This window comes from Styela clava, chromosome 10 (assembly GCF_964204865.1).
Source record: "Styela clava chromosome 10, kaStyClav1.hap1.2, whole genome shotgun sequence".
Classification (NCBI taxonomy): Eukaryota; Metazoa; Chordata; class Ascidiacea; order Stolidobranchia; family Styelidae; genus Styela; species Styela clava.
This window is the reverse complement of record NC_135259.1, coordinates 5399025-5415852: the sequence shown is the minus strand read 5'-3', so window position 1 is coordinate 5415852 and position 16828 is coordinate 5399025. Positions and strand designations below refer to the sequence as shown.

The 16828-nt window shown below is 34.8% G+C and overlaps 2 protein-coding genes across 2 annotated transcripts; both read left to right on the top strand.

The window, feature by feature from the left end:
- The first annotated feature begins 1293 nt into the window (after positions 1-1293).
- LOC120337524 (fatty-acid amide hydrolase 1-like) lies at positions 1294-7609 on the top strand. The gene is made up of 11 exons (XM_039405327.2): positions 1294-1508; positions 1576-1686; positions 2232-2378; positions 2941-3074; positions 3491-3714; positions 4395-4540; positions 4885-5062; positions 5258-5397; positions 5647-5851; positions 6176-6321; positions 6479-7609. The coding sequence occupies exons 1-11, from the start codon at positions 1326-1328 to the stop codon at positions 6602-6604; spliced, it is 1740 nt and encodes a 579-aa protein (XP_039261261.2). The 5' UTR covers positions 1294-1325; the 3' UTR covers positions 6605-7609.
- A 1617-nt stretch (positions 7610-9226) lies between these two features.
- LOC120338055 (fatty-acid amide hydrolase 1-like) lies at positions 9227-16216 on the top strand. The gene is made up of 11 exons (XM_078117364.1): positions 9227-9448; positions 10139-10249; positions 10373-10519; positions 10958-11091; positions 11575-11798; positions 12416-12561; positions 12679-12859; positions 13156-13295; positions 13955-14159; positions 14720-14865; positions 15602-16216. Exons 1-11 carry the CDS (start codon positions 9257-9259, stop codon positions 15725-15727), a joined length of 1752 nt encoding a protein of 583 aa, XP_077973490.1. The 5' UTR covers positions 9227-9256; the 3' UTR covers positions 15728-16216.
- The last annotated feature ends 612 nt before the right edge of the window (positions 16217-16828 follow it).

Genomic DNA, 16828 nt, shown 5'->3' with positions numbered 1-16828 from the left:
TGGGTTATCGCCTCAATTGAATGTATGAAGTAATAATTTTCGTTCGATGCCAACTTAAATAACTTGCACAGGAAGTGTTACATTGTTGATTTCAGCTCTGCTTTCGAAATGAACGGTTTTGTAGGTCGATGCAGTAACAAGCGAGCTTTAATCGTACTATGGAATAAGTAATCAAATTATTTTTAGAGCCGAACGCAGTAGAATGGAAGTCATAGCTCTGGCAATGGCATTGCAATTAGTAAGTTAATGGAAGTCGTAGCTCTTGTGGTGTTATTATATATGCATCAGGTTAATGAAACAATCGACCATACTTTTTGTATATTTTCGCCATGTACAACTACCATATGAATTCATTCACATAAGGTAGAGGCGTTGGTATACATATCATTAACTAGTATAGTGGGGTATACGTATAGCGAGTATTTAGCATTGTTCCGTTGCATTGACTTTATAATATTGCAGTTATTTGATTTTTTTTATATTTTTTGGATGCAGGGGCGTGGACATGGGTGAAAATTGTACGCTGACATCACAGTCACAGATTTAAGATTTCATAAGATAAGGAAATGTCTGTGAGTCAAACAGGTGTCGTTTTAAAGACTTCTAAGAAGATAATTTAGAAAGCGTTTAGGAAAACAAACTAAAATGCAATACTCCCAGCAAGACGAAAGTTACGACTCGATTAACTTATGCAATGTATTGAAAAGAGGGTATATGCGTTATCACAATTATGTCATATGACATATGTACTTTTCATGTCACGTTATGCTAAAAAATTATGACACACCTCAAGTTGATATTAAGTTATTACTTATTAGTTATTACCCAATTTCAATTGTTGCTATGAAAAAATAGGGGTGGCCAACGCGTCGACCGGTCGATCGCCACATCTCGAGCAGTCAATCGCGTATAATGTTGAGTGAATTTTGATAAAATACCCCCAAAATTGCCTTAAACCGGTTTTGTGTTTTAAAACAGGTAGAATACAGTACTGTCCATGCGCAAAATACAATATACGCATACAGTATTTTAGTCTGGGCAAGCCCGAAGTACAGCAGTGGCATCAAAATGCCCAACAATAGGGATTTTTGTATGCGTTTTTTTGTATGCGTGTGTGCGATTATGTGCATATTCAGTACCCATTCGTTTTTGTGTAGGACCTTATTACCGATCAGTCGATCGCGAGCTATTTTGAAGATTTTAGTTGATCGCGGTCGAAAGCAGGTTGGCCACCCCTGCTATAAAATATTGTGAATTAAGATATAATACAACCTATCTCTTCTGTCTAGTTGCATAGCCTATAATTAATACTCAAATCAATAAGCATGCTGACTTTGATATTGTCATACATATCGTTAACAATACTGCTTGTTTTATTGGTGAAATCTCTTCAACGTGTTGTAGAAAGGGGTAGTAAATCAAAGAAACTTTCAAACAAAGCAAAGAGGAAACGCGAAAAAGAACATCAGTACAACGAAAATCAATTGGAAACTTTATCAAAAGACTTGGTAATTTTTTTTAATTTAAAATAACGCTCTAAAATCCATTTTTGTCTTATTTTTTTGTATATTTCAGAATGACAAAATTGTGAAATCAATTACAAATCTAAATGGACCTCAACTAATCGAAAGTGGAAGATTGCACAAAACAAACCCAAGTCTTGTAACCAAAACCTTTTTATTTAAAGTGAGGAGAATTTTTTATTCAATTAGTTAGTTTATTTAACAATGTTGATGCCGTCTGTAAATTCATATATATTGTCAAGAAGTCAAGTAGGGTTACTATGCATGTCTTCTGCGCTTTGAAAATTGTTAAAAAGTCAATAATATTTATAGATATTGTACAAGGAATACGTTGATATATATACATCTATGTACGTAGACCACGATGCGTATCCCATTATATGCTTCTAATTTGGAATGCACTAATTTCTCCTTGCTTTTGCTTCATGCTTTCACAGTATATATTGGATCTCCGCTCTAGTAGACCCTTATTCTCAGTCGTTCTGTCTGTCTGTCTATCTGTGTGTTTGGCTGTAGCGTCTGCACACTGTAGCACGCTGTCGTTAGAGATGCAATTTTGCGCAGACGGGACGGTTAACTGCAGCCCGGCCCCTTATGTATCAGTGGAGATCGTGGGCGCCTACCGGCTTGTTTTTCTAGCATTCGATTATTCAACCATTTGCACATAAACAACATAAATAATACATTCTTTAATGAACTAATTTGCAGGCATTGAAAATTACAAAAAAATTGAACTGCATCACTGAAGTTGTGAAAGATTGTTTGACGACTGCTGAAAATTTAGATTCAAAAAACGCATTTGATTTGCCGTTGCACAATGTTCCGGTCACTTTAAAAGAATGCTTCCAAACAAAGGTTACAATTTTATCATTGTTTAAATTTTTGATTGCCCAGTATATATCTTTTCTACCTGGATTTCATTCCTTCTAAGAGTTCTCGAGTAAAGAGCTTGGATGTTTCAGGTTTTTTCCAATGTCAGAATTTTTAACTTTATGAAATCTAAAATTTAGTCCAACAAATGTAAAAAGGCCAAGTCTAACTGCTCAACGAAAATTTGAAAAAAGAATTGATAATATTCTTTGAACAGTCAAGTTTGTGACATCTCTAGCGGGAGGTTCTAAATATACAAAAAGAATGTAATTAGATTATACTAATGACTAAACCTATCCGGAACGATTTGAGTTTAAGTTGGAATATTATTTTAAATAATATAAAGAAAAAAATTCGATATATTTTTTTAGTTAGTCATATAGATATAGATCATCACGGATGATAGTTTATTCAATTAAATAGGTTATAGTTCAACATTTGAGATTTCCTTGCGTCAGGTAAAAACCAGCGTTTGTTCGAACTACCCACAATGACAGTGGATTTCGAGATATCAATTTAAGTTTTCGGTATGATATTTTTCAAATAGGGTTCTGCGAGTACTGTTGGTATATCAAAATTTCTAGACAACATCGCTACAGAAGATTGCGTGCTTGTGAAAGTTTTGAAACATTGTGGAGCGGTTCCGTTTGCAAAAACTAATCTTCCTCAAATGATGCTGAGGTAAATTCCTCCTATCTTCAATGAGAGAAAGTGCCTTTTTTGTTACCCACGGTTAAATTGGAGAATAATGAATAGAGAGAGATCAGTTGTTCAACTTTTTGAAGAAGTGTTGACCTTTTCTCTTAATTCCATAGGCCTACGTGTTTACAAACTTTAAAAATCATAAAATACACATTATCGATCACAAAATTGAGTTTTATTTAAAAGCAGATTTTTTCATGTAAGTGCGCCGGTGAAATTCTTCCCTGTTAATTTGGCGCCGCACGAACAAAAAGTTGGGGGAACCGCTAGGATTTATGCGACTGAAATTGAGCGTTGCCACGCGTTGTTGTCATTTCATATGATTCTGCAGTTACTAAATGTATTTAAGTATCTATAGTGTTTTCATTAACTTAATTTTTGTTTTCATTTATAAGTTTTGAAGCCAGCAATCCCATATATGGAGAGACATCGCATCCCCTTAATCCGAAATTCGGGCCAGGTTGGTCATCTTCGGGCGAAGGATGTATTATCGCTGCTGGAGGTTCTGTACTAGGATTTGGAACTGACACTGGAGGCAGTATAAGAATTCCTGGACATATTTGCGGAATTTGTAGTTTCAAACCGACTATGAATAGACTGAGTCAGTCAGGGATTATAGGTAATTTTTTTGGTGCTTTGAAGTATGTGAACCAAGATGGCGGACACCGGAACGTAGTATGTGTACCGGGTTAAAATTAGACCATAGTTTTATACCAATTTTCCCTTATTTTTGTTCTATTGCGAGTTCGGAAACTAGCCAAGCGACTTCCGTAGTTTTTGTACTTGAAATTATAGCCTAACCCCAACCTGGTACACATACTACGTTCCGGTGTCCACCATCTCGGTTCACATACTTCGGGACTACCATTTTTTGACATTTTTGTGCAAGGTGAATAAATGATAATAAAATTACGCAATGGGATCCATCTGTTTGAGGAAGGTCATTTCGGAGCCTTTAACAAGGTAAATCCTGTCCACTGCAATCTTTTGGGATTTCAATTTAATATTTTGTATATTATTTCTAACAATTATCATATCATTAAATACCAGTGGCCGCTGGTATAGGGTCTTGTTTGAGGTGAAAAGCGCGAATAATTGTCCTATGAAAAAATAACTAAAAAGTTAATACCGCAGTAACTTATACAAACCCATAATAAATAAATGCACGTATTAATAAATAAATGCACGTATAGTTAAGTAGTCCGTTGAATTGCTTTGTTATCGGTACTTTACTTTATTGAAAAATTATGTGTTTAATTTTTTTTAATATATTTAGTAGAGTATAATTTTCACATCCAGGACCTAATGCTATGGCAGCGCTTGCCACCTCTGCTGGGCCAATGGCACGTGATATAGACACTATTGTAATGGCGATGCGTGCACTTTGCTGCGAAAAAATGTTTGAGCTGGATCCACATGTTGTACCGATAAAATTTCGGGAGAAGGTCAGACTTTAAAATATGATCTTGATAACAAAACTTTAGGTTTTCTCGCTCACTCGGTTCGACGACGTGCTTTTCACACATCTTTCTTTCGTCTCGTGCGCTTGTTGTGTGCGGTCACGTGTAACTTTTTACGTCACACTTACATGGCTCTCCGATCTAGGTGGAAAAATTTGGTCCAAAAACCTTGCCCACCCCTGTTATATAACCTAACATCTTGCGTCTACGCATGTCACGGTAACTTGTGAACAATTTCTTGTGGTGGCTATATCATAAGGAGATGATAAAAAATTCTCGAGCAATGCCACATCCATCAATTCCTCCAAAAAATTTGTAATCTGTTTTAGATGTATACAAATAAAAAGCCTCTAAGAATCGGATATTTCGATGATGACGGATACATGAAACCAATACCAGCTTGTCAGAGAGCTATCAAAATTACAAAGGAAACATTAGAAGAGGCTGGTCACACATTGGTTCCATATAAGCCATATGATAAATTAATCATGGAAGATTTAAATTGTGGTCAGTGGAATATTGCGAATTTCAGTTTCTTAATATATTATCAAAATATCAGAACTTCGGTTTCAATTTTCAACGTTAATACATATTCTCGAACCGATGCATATATTTCAGTTCAATCAGAAAAGGCGTATGTTTCGTTTCAAACTTGTATCGTTGTTCACACTCTTATGATAAAACTTTGTCTTGTATATTTAGCTGGATTCGCAGATGGAGGCGAATCATTCATGGAACTACTAGAAAATGATGCTGTAGACGTATCAATAAAGTTATATCATTCGATTTGGACCACTCCATGGATCTTCAGAAAGATATATGCATTCTTCCTTAGTTTCAAGGTGTTATATTTCTTTCAAATCAGTTTATGGTTATCTTACGAATAACTAATATAATATACACTTTTTCCGTTAGCTACTAGGATATCTGCACTTTTCAATGAAAAAATTACGTTTAGTGGTGCCGACGGCAGAACTGCTATTTCAATAGTATAGTTTAAAATGCCTCATTGGCCGTGATGATCTTTTGGACAGTGCAACAATAATCTTGAATGCGCTAAATTTTTTCAAACTTTTATTTTTACTGACTAGTACCCGAGAATTGCTAAAAATTACGAAGCTTACTATGGCAAAGGCGATACGACTGTTAATAAATTATGGAAGATGCGAGGAAAGATAGAACAATACAAATCGGAATTTTGGAAGGAATGGAGAGAAAAATATAAAATCGATGCTTTGATTTGTCCAGTTTCTCCAATTGTTGCCAGTCCTAAAGGAAATCTGTCAAATTTGACTGGTAAGGAAATCGTTCACAAACGTGTTATTATTTTCCGCTTCTTATTTCTGAATAATAGCTTTGGGATGAGCTTAAATTGTCTCTCAAATCGCATTTTAAAGTTCTCTTTTTAATTTGTTCTGCATGCATCATACATAAATTTACTAGATTAAATTCTACCCTGAATTAGCAATAAGCTCTAAAACTTCAGTATCTTTCTACCACGGGTCCGTTTTCAATTCCAACTTTGTGCCCCTATATCTAAGTTTATTCACAATTACAAAACATATGAAGAAACGTATGAATCAATATTTGCTTTCATGAATAACTGAATGTTCTCCGCAGCAATGGGATCATACACTGCTGTTTTCAATCTTGTGAACGGTCCTGCAGGAACTGTTCCAGTAACTCGCGTTACACAGGAAGATGTTGATGATTTACAAACGTACAAAGACCATTATGAAGATTCATTATCGGAGCTTGTTAAAAATGTATGACGCTTTTATTCATCACACAAACACATGCGCGTTTATAAGCGGGATCATTGAGTCTTAGATATTAAATTAAAAAGCTAAACTGAATAACGCTTACTGCATAGTGTATTTGATAAATTTATGTTCCTTTTCAACAAAAATGTTTTCATTCCAGGCGTGTTTGGGGAGCATTAATATGCCGGTTAGTGTTCAATGCGCAAGTTATCCATTCAGAGAAGAAGTTTGTCTTCGTTTGATGAAAGAAGTTGAAAGCTTGCTTCCTATGAAAAACGATTCGTGATTACTTGGCAATGAAGTGATTGGAAAATCTTTTTTGGAAAAATAGATTCATGTTTGCCATAGACATGACCTGTTACTTGAAATTCGTTATTGGGGATTTATAAATATCAGAATAAAGTGGAATTCTGTAGTTTTGTTCTGTTACGAATATGTGGACGACTAAATTTTAACGTACTAATAAAAGATGTGGAAAGAAATTACACAATACAACTCGTGTCCCATTCAATTGCTTGTAATTGTTGCTGCAAAAATGGAATAAACATCATGTTGGCTTATTTTCGAGAGTGCGCTTCCATAAATTTCAGAAATATTTTTGTGGTCCATATCCAGAACAGCATATTGATCACACATTTCACCGGGTAACTCTCGCCGAATTTGGCTTCACTATTCACTCATATTTGATCTGCATTATAAAATGGGCGCCCAGAAGTATGTGTACCATTATGAAGGTAACTAATTTTGTTCGCCTATTTTACATTAATCGTTTAAAGAGACTGGAACCTATGGGTAATAACCTGGTACACACAATACGGAAGTAACATAAATGACTACGTTCCGTAAATATTGTTTTTTCTCGAGTCGGGAAATACTTATTTGACGATTGCATTTGCATATCTTATGTACTTTCACGTTTGAAGATTTTAACATCGTCATGGTTACAGAATATTTTTTATACTTTCCTGATGGTTTAGTTGAGTTAATAAAATGTCAAATTGTTTCAATTGTAACAACTGCAGAACAATTTATTCGATGTAATTGCATGATAGCGTTTCCGCGCTCGTGGATAACCAACTAACTTGAAAACAGCTAACATTTTTACCTGATTGTATGCTTAGCGTCATAAAAGATGTGACATTTCAAGCAATTGATTAGAGTAAATAAATAGAATAGAGTTAGGCTCGTCATAAAGTTGACTGGTTCAAATGGTTCGTTTATCAGATGAGACATGTACATGAGGATATATGCTTATTTAACACATATATATTCAAACTCATAGAAACAGCGCTTGTGTTGTATTTGAAAACATATATCTTTTATACATGGAATAATCTTTGACGCAATGCGCAAGGATTTTTGCATAAAAAATTATTTATCGGTAATGCTATTTAGCTCATTATTCAGTAGTGGTATTCCGACATCGTCCGATTCTAATCTCATCGGCAATGTTAAAATTAAGATTTCTGCTGCAGATATATCGAAATATGAAAATAAGAATAAATATGAATTCTATATTGTTAGTTCTAAATTCAGATTCTGCACGAGAAAAAATCAGTATGCCACCAGAGTAGTTTATACATTTTTTGCTGTTGAAATGGACATAAACCAAGTGAAGTATGGAAAATGTTTGTAAAAGTATGACTTGTTCCGCGCTAATGATTCGACAAGACAGCCAACGACGTTACGTCAGTTGTTTATTCATTGGAAAGTCGTCTCTGATCGAACTAGCAAAGTCATTTTCCTGGCATGTTCGCCGATTATGAAGAGCCGCGGGTTATTGCTGCATAGCATTCTGTAAGGAATAACCAGGTTTTTTAATAACAGCTGTAGGATAATCAAGTGAAGTTCTACTGTTACCGACAGTTAGAAAATAAAACATATATTTTATTGTCTTTTTCATTGTTAAGCTCCAGTAATATACATTTCAGTTCTGACTTGAACTTCCTTCAGACAGTTCAAACAAAATTTAATTACAACAAACTCGAATAATTACATCAATTTACTGGCGCAATAGTCTTCATGATCAACTGTTGCATCAGAAATCCTAAAAATCAAAAATTGCCGTAGCTCGGGGCGTTGTTGAATACTTTTGTCTGTTCTTTTGTGATTCTGAAAAAATACTTCTTCGTTTAATTATGCAAAATGCAAAGACGGAAGAATTTTGTTGTAGACAAATGGAAATACAACACCGCGCTTTTAACAATACAATTTTAGTCTTCATTGGAATTTTGTTGTAGACAAACGGAAATACAACACCGCGGTTTTAACGATACAATCTTAGTCTTGATGTTCAACTGTTGCATCAGAAATCCTAAAAATCAAAAATTGTCGTAGCTCGGGGCGTTGTTTGGCTGTAGATCTTTGAATTGCACACTCACCTTCTTTATTGACAAGTAACAATAAAAAGAGTACCAGGAAATTGTGTATTGGACTGCAACAACAAAAAAACGGATACGGTTCGTTAGGGCAGCTTTCTGTTTCTCACGCGTTCCCGTTGAAGTTGGTTGAATAATTACTAAGTACGATGCACTATAAAGAATTTTTCAATTCTAAGCGGCAAAATTACCTATTTTTACGAAGAGATTAGCCAAGTTTTGTTGAATGCTGAGTTTTAATCCTAATCGGTAAGCCCAGTTGTGCGTTACTGCAGCAAAAGCGAAATCTAAAAACAGTGAGAGTAATACCTCAAATCCAACGTTGCGCTTGAGCTTATATTCAATCAAGTAAAGGCTTGATCTACACATCTCTGAGATCCAAGTTTTGACCTAAAACTAAAACTCTCAGGTACTTTATTCACAATTACTTATAAATAAATATATATATGGGGGTAGGGATTTCAATTTGGAGCGTGCTCCGGTGCAGCAATGTCTGCCGTTTACAATTCAATATAACTTTTTATTGAACCGTCTTCTATTTTAATAGGAATAATACGAAAATGATTTTTGAAATACCATCTCAATGTGTGCCTTGTATGTTGCTGGCATTAGTAGTGCTAATATGCGCCAAGCTACTTCAGTACGTTGCTCATATTGGAAGATCAAAAACTCTTCGAGATAAAGCAAACAAAAAACGAGAGAAAGAGCAAGAATTTATTCAGCGACAACTGGGCACGCTTTGTAAAGAGCTGGTGAGTTTTGACCTCTGTGCCGCTTTCGTCGTTCGTCGCATTCATTCAACTATTTGCACCAACTTTACTATGTCACGATACACTGTAATATTGCATGATAGCTGACAGATATATTTCAAAACGAGATTCGATTCCATATGAAAAGCGTGCATGGGTACTTGTTTTGAACAGCCACGATTATCCCAATGCATTATGGCATCTTTGTAACGCACCGCATACGAGAAAATATCTAGTCCCATTAATCTATAAAAGTTTAGACTCTAAACTAAAATGTGAATGAAATAATCAATAATGATATCACCATTTGCAACACGTTCACCCTGTCTCATAAGTTGCGTGCTATTTGAGTTGGCTTAGCTAAAAACTTATATCATTCTCTGAACAATTACAGTTTTCCTATATGTAGTAAAATTAAGAATAATGATTACACCAGGACTTTTGTTCAAGTCAATGCGATATTGTGCGAAAAAATAAAATTGATGTTTCCCGCATAATCGCAAATGAAGCCTCTTATTCACTGCCGACGGCGTGATCTGGCGATGAATTGTACAAATATTCTACATTGTTTTTGAAATTAAACAATAAACACTAAGGCAAATTTAGGATATATAGATAAGGTTGGCTCTACATAACCATTGAGTATAATATCGGTAATTGACACACATTTACTATTGTTTGCCAATTTTCCAGAGCGAAGAAAAAGTTAAATCTGTGCTCAGTTTGAATGGACCCCAACTTGTAGACGAAATTAAAGGAAAGCAATTGAGTCCTAGTCTGGCAACAAAAATTTATGTTTACAATGTAAGTAATTATATTTTTTTCATGATAAATACTTTCAAAGTGATTTGACAACATTTCATTTTAGTTCTATTACCTAAAATTTTCGAAAATATGAATGATTTTTCGTTTTGTAATATTTTGCAGGCATGTAAAGTTACCAAAAAACTGAATTGCATCACTGAAATAATAAAAGATTATGCTGAAACTGCAGAGAAACAGGAAGCAAAAAATGCAACTGATTTGCCTTTGTATGGACTTCCTGTGAGCATTAAGGAATGCCTTGAAACGAAGGTACAAAAATATTACTGCTATATGTACTCAACACGTTTTGATCCATTCACAAATGTTAAACTATCATATTAGAGTGTACAAGCCAAGTTTCAATACAATAACTTCGAAGGCTGTCACATATCCACTCTACATCTTCATTCGTGCGTGAACGTTTAGCATGACTAGAGAAACGACGGATTCGTTTGTATAAAAAAATTGATTGGTGTGTTTTGCCCTAATATGAAGACATTCGATTTGTACTTTTTGCACATTCAAGAGCTGCCCTAATTGTCCATACTTAGCTGAAGTGGTGTCCATGAGCAATAGGACAAAGCGAATCAACAAATGTTACAGGCAAGAAGTACTTCAAAGCATAAATAAAAACAAGTAACATTTCAATGGGAAAGAATTGTTTGGGTAAGAAGTGTGCGTAATTTACGTTACTTATTTAAATTACAGGGAGCTCCAAGTACTGTTGGAATTGCATCATACTTAGACAATATTGCCACAAGTGATTGTGTATTGGCGCAAGTGTTGAAACATTGTGGAGCTGTACCATTCGCAAAAACAAATTTTTCACAGATGATTTTGAGGTATAGTGCGATAATTATATAACATTAAATAATCTTGAAAGTAAAAACACTACAATTATCTAAAAAACTTATAATTAGTTGAGATACCACATTTTTCCTCACTTTAACAGGCAATAAGTACCCATACAAAACTTATTATCGTGTCGCAATAAAAAAAAAACAGACATATGACTAAATCTTCAAAATAAATTCCTCTAATAAAATTTAATCCAATATCATAGAAATTTATTTTTTGTCCAAGAGGATTTCGGTAATTCAACTACTAAACGTTACATTTGAATGCTATGCTAACAAATACACACAAACAATTTTATACTAAGCTCTACGTGAAAGTAACAAAATTTTCCATTAATTTCTCATGGTTTCCGTCTTTTGTAACATGTCACATTTTTAAAATCTGACGTTGCCACAAATAGCCGTTTTGTAACATGTGAAATACACTAGAAGTGTAACTTTAATAATTATAAATTAGTAATTTCACAGTTTCGAAAGCAGTAACCCAATTTTTGGGGAAACGTCCAATCCTCGAAACCCAGATTTTGGTCCAGGTGGTTCGTCATCGGGAGAAGGAAGCATAGTTGGTTCCGGAGCTTCAGTACTTGGCTTTGGTACTGATACTGGTGGAAGTATTCGAGGACCATCTCATTTGTGTGGAATATGTGGATTCAAGCCTACATTGAATCGTTTAAGTCATTCGGGACTTGTTCGTAAGTGATTTTGTTAGGCGAGGTTATCCTAATGAAGAAATGTTGCGCCGCTGTGCTTATTCCAGAGATATTAATATGTACCGTTTTCTTCTGAACTTTCGGAACGTCTTCGAAAAAAGTTTTATGTCGTCAAACTTTGTTGGTTGGGAGTTGTCACTCCATTACTGCCAGTCTACCAACCAGACTTCTAGCGTCAATCGGTATTTACTGACGAGCAATTCTAAACTCAATCAATCAATTATAATCAATTTATAGTCTTTGTAGCTATTGACATTTTGGTGGCCGCCGGTAACTTAGCTCAGAGATCAATCTCTTATATTTTTAGTGAATGCATGCTGCGTTGTATTTGACAAATTTTCTTATAAAAGGTTCATGCATGTATTGTTTCCCCCAGCAGTACACACAAATTCGCGTATCTTCTGAGGTAGGCGAATTCAATGCTCAACTGTGTCGTATAAAGTATAAACGACAGTTATTTACAACTTCACACAATATAGTGTCTTACTGACGTCCCAAGACAATTCCTCGGTAAACACACAAAATTCCTGGAAAGATGAGACATTTCTATTTTGGAATTTACCATCTAAGCTTGTTACTATTCCCTTGTGTTCGTTCAGCTCCTTATTGCATGACATCAGTCACTGCCACCGTGGGACCAATGGCACGTGATGTTGACACAATTGTGATGGCGATGCGAGCACTGTGCTGCGATAAAATGTTTGAGTTGGACCCCCATGTTATCCCTGTAAAATTTCGAGACGAGGTGATTAAATTTTAATTTGAATCCTACTTTGTATATTAATTTTCTAATCCAATCTGAAATACAACATTCTTGTACCTCTTGTACAACTAAACAGATAAATTTACTTTCTATTTGAAGATGTACAACAATAAAAAACCTTTGAGGATTGGATATTTCTATGACAATGGTTATGTAAAACCAGTGCCTGCTTGTCAAAGAGTCGTGAAAATGGCTAAAGAGGCACTGGAGAAAGCCGGGCACACCTTGGTTTCATATACGGTACCAGATATTGAAGACATTATGGATGCTGCTTCAACGGGTTTGCAATATATACTACCGCTTTAAATGCATTTGTAACCATTGCAAATGTAATATTCATTTCTTATTAACATGCAGTAAAAGCTGTAGTGTTAAGTTAAGTCTTGAAATTTTAGAAAAATGACAAGATGTATTCACATTGTGACCTACAAAATAACATGCATCACGACATCCTGATTTCGACTATTTCTCAAAATGTGTGAAAGTAAATCACAAAATGTCTCTGATTACCATTGAACTAAAATATAAACTATTTTCCCACCGGGCCAGACTCATTTACATTTTAATTTTTCGTAGCTGTATTTGCTGATAGCGGGGAAACATGCGTTAGATTGCTCAAAGATGATATTGTTGATGATTGTTTGATGCATTTGTATACCAGATGGACAATGCCATGGATAGTCAGAAAAATCTATGCTTTCCTTCTGAGCCTGAAAGTTTGTGAAAATAAACTATTAATAAATATTATTAGAATATATAGAATAAAAATCAATGTAAAATTTCCTAATTATAACGACACTTTTTCTGTATGGATGTTCTGACCCCAAACTGATTTTATCCCTTTTTTTGAAAAGACAGCTCTTTGCTCTTTAATGTTACTGTTTGACAATTCATTGGAAAAAGGACAAACGATTATAGTCGAACTTGATTATTTCTTATATCCGTGCCGATTTCACGGAGAAGTGAAATGTCGCAAGGTACCACCAAGTAAATTCAGTTAACCGCAAACTACGGAAAACGTATATAGGCGACTGTCATAATGATAAACTTATCAAAGTAACGTTCTAAAGGATGAAAAACGTTATGTAATGACCAAAAACGTCCATTTAAGCCCGTGGTTTCCAAACCGCGGGCCCCTTACGGCCCGCGTAACGATTCAATATGGCCCGCAAAACTTGACTAAAATAGTTCTACACTATGTTTTACTCTGTTACGTCATTATCACAGTTAAAGCACGTGCATATTCGTATAACGATTGGTCCTTGTGGTCGCTCCCCACTCCTGACCCGCGAATATTCAACCGCTTTTAATTTTGGCCCGGTAAATCAACTTTGGGAACTACTGATTTAAGCAGTAATCACAAAATTTTCTTCAGTCCCCAAGAATGGCTAAAGATCTCATGGCTTACGGTGGAGGAGGAGACACAAGCACATACAATTTATGGCAAGTTCGCATGAAAATAGAAATGTACAAAGCTAAGTTTTGGTCCGAATGGAGAGAAAAATACAAAATCGATGCTGTGATATGCCCCACTTATCCCCTGGTTGCCTGCAAAAAAGGAAACCTCGTAAACACAACAGGTATGTTAGATAACAAAGCAGTCAATTCAAAATGACAGGCAACATTTTATAAAATAAATTATTTGCCACAATGTCAAACGTAGAGATGTTTGTAAACTATGTATACATTTAAAGAAACTATATTGAAGCATTATTTAAAATTGAAGTTTATTTTTAAATTAAATATTTTTTTCAACAACAAAAACAACGACAAAAAAGCCTTTTGAATTAGAACCTATTTATACTTTTAGTCAAAATACCCTGACATAAAATAAATCCACGTGAGACTTGCTGCACATTAACACAAATGTATTACTATAAAGTTTTATCTGACTAAGGTCAGACTTTTTCAGATGAGCATATTTCAACTATATATAGCTATAGAAGATACTATTTATCATGAAAAAACCTTACAGAAATACATCAGTATTATTGTGCAACTCAACTCTTGAATCACATAGAATAGTTTTCTGTATTCTAACCACAACATCCTTGCATTATATGCATACGTATAAAACCAGCCTGAGGTAGGTTGTTAGGCTGTTAGGGTATACTTGTATTTTTTTTTCACTCAATCGTAGGATTGATGACTTACACCGTTTTGTTCAACACTGTAAACGGACCGGCAGGAACAGTTCCTGTATCAAAAGTTACGCAGAAAGATATTGACGACCTCAAGGACTTTCAAGGTCATTATGGAGACGATTGGGATGAACATAATAAAAAGGTTTTGATTTATAATTTTAGTAAATTTAATTCATTTGATTGAACATAGTTCTAATTATTTTATAGGCTTAACGGTTGACGATCGAAGTTAATAACAAAAAAAAAGACTTTTTCCGATGTAACGTTAATAAACCCGCGTGGGTTCAATGTTAGAAATCTAGTTCGAATAAGTGTATGAAAGAGTGCCGAATGAGTATTACGCCTCCTCCATGAAAAATGTTTATGCATCTGGAACGTTCAAATATTTATTCCCGTGCTTGTCAGTTTTTTTTTACGAAAACGGTTGTTTAATCAGTCGTCATGTACAATTCTGGTCATAGACGCTCAAACTGCAATATATATATAAATTTAGATATGATGCAAATCAAATTTACGTCAATTCTGTGATATTTTTGTGCACCTGTAGCAAATATGTAGGTTTTGTCAAAATAATACCCAATTAAAGGTATTGGTTCGTTTCAAATATTCGTGTAGGGTTTTAAAAGCATTAGGTTTCACACAATCGCTCCAAACGTTAGGGTTTACAAACAACTTCTAGGTAGGCCATAGAGATAATAATGCCTAAACTTTTATTTGTCAATATATACGCCAAAAAAGCCCCAAATTGTTTTGCCAGGATTTAATCAATTAACCAGCGTCCTACCTCTGCCTTTCAGCATAATGAGGACGACTTCGTATAATATGAATTCTAGCGCGTATTTTCTGTTTTGTCAGTCAACTAAATGTATGTTTAACAGGCAACACTACAGAGCATCAACATGCCCATTGGAGTGCAATGCGCAAGTTATCCATTCAAAGAGGAAGTTTGTCTTCGCTTGATGAAGGAAGTTGAAACTTTGCTTCCTATGAAGAAAAATCAGTAACACAATTGATCGTTGCCAACCAATATGAATAAAACGAACTGTAACCTGTTTTCCTTGTACAAATTAATGATAAAAAGTACTTAGTGTTTCCCTTTTTCAAAAAATAAAACATGCGTTGTATTAAATCAGATGAGCATTTTAATGCAATTCTAAGACCTTATCTATCAATATATATATATATGAATATGTGATAAACTTTACTAGTTCTTGTTTTCTGTAATCGTGATAACACCAACAGAAAACTATTTTTGCTACTGTTTGACAAATTTTCTTACATAAATTGGCTTAGTATACTAATATACCCCACGCAATTTCATTTCTCATGTATGTAAATGTAATAAAGTGTATATGAAAAAGTGGTCTTCTTGTATCACATAATATGTTTATGTAATCATTTTTTAATCGATTCGATTAAGCTTAATGTGTCAGTGCCAGATCAGAGAGAATTGTCATAGTCGAATTGAAACATTTAGAGATCTCAATACGACTAGATTTATAGATTTATTTAACTCATTTTAATGTTCGATTCACACAAAATATTCTTATTTAAATAGTGTAATAGCCTTTCTAAGATAATATTGAAGAATTGTTTAACTTCGGGAAACCAATTTGTGTGAATTTCGATTTCGATTTGTCTTTTGCAATTCATTTACAAAATGTCATGATCTCACGGCTTGCAATATTCACCAAGAGCTGCAATACTCGCTACACTACATGAGTGATGTTCTGCAACAAAGTCGCAACCGTCATGACCGCAAGATGTCGTACAACTGAAAATAATTTCAGTTCACCCTATGACAGAGATACAACAATGTTTGACCGTGTGACCCCCGCATTTGTGTGATATTGTCGCCTTGTATTTATTTATTGCACGAGACCAGGGGTGGGCAATTTCCTGAGTGGGCCAGGTACGAATAACAGACAGACTTGGTTACTGGATCGAAGACTCAATACTCAATATGAATAAAAAAACTGTTAATTTGCAAATACCCAGACACAATGATTAATGGGACTGATGTAGTCTACTACATGCGTCCAAAATCTTGTTTGATTCAGTCACAAAGCTGCTTGTGCTGATTCTTAAGACAGCTTGTGGGTTTG

Coding starts and splice junctions, on each gene's coding strand:
- LOC120337524 (XM_039405327.2), top strand. CDS start 1,326: ATGCTGACTTTGATATTGTCATACATATCGTTAACAATACTGCTTGTT. Junction 5,063..5,257: donor CATGGAAGATTTAAATTGTG/GTCAGTGGAATA, acceptor TTGTATATTTAG/CTGGATTCGCAGATGGAGGC. Junction 5,398..5,646: donor CATTCTTCCTTAGTTTCAAG/GTGTTATATTTC, acceptor TTTACTGACTAG/TACCCGAGAATTGCTAAAAA.
- LOC120338055 (XM_078117364.1), top strand. CDS start 9,257: ATGATTTTTGAAATACCATCTCAATGTGTGCCTTGTATGTTGCTGGCA. Junction 10,520..10,957: donor AGGAATGCCTTGAAACGAAG/GTACAAAAATAT, acceptor TTTAAATTACAG/GGAGCTCCAAGTACTGTTGG. Junction 13,296..13,954: donor CTTTCCTTCTGAGCCTGAAA/GTTTGTGAAAAT, acceptor AATTTTCTTCAG/TCCCCAAGAATGGCTAAAGA.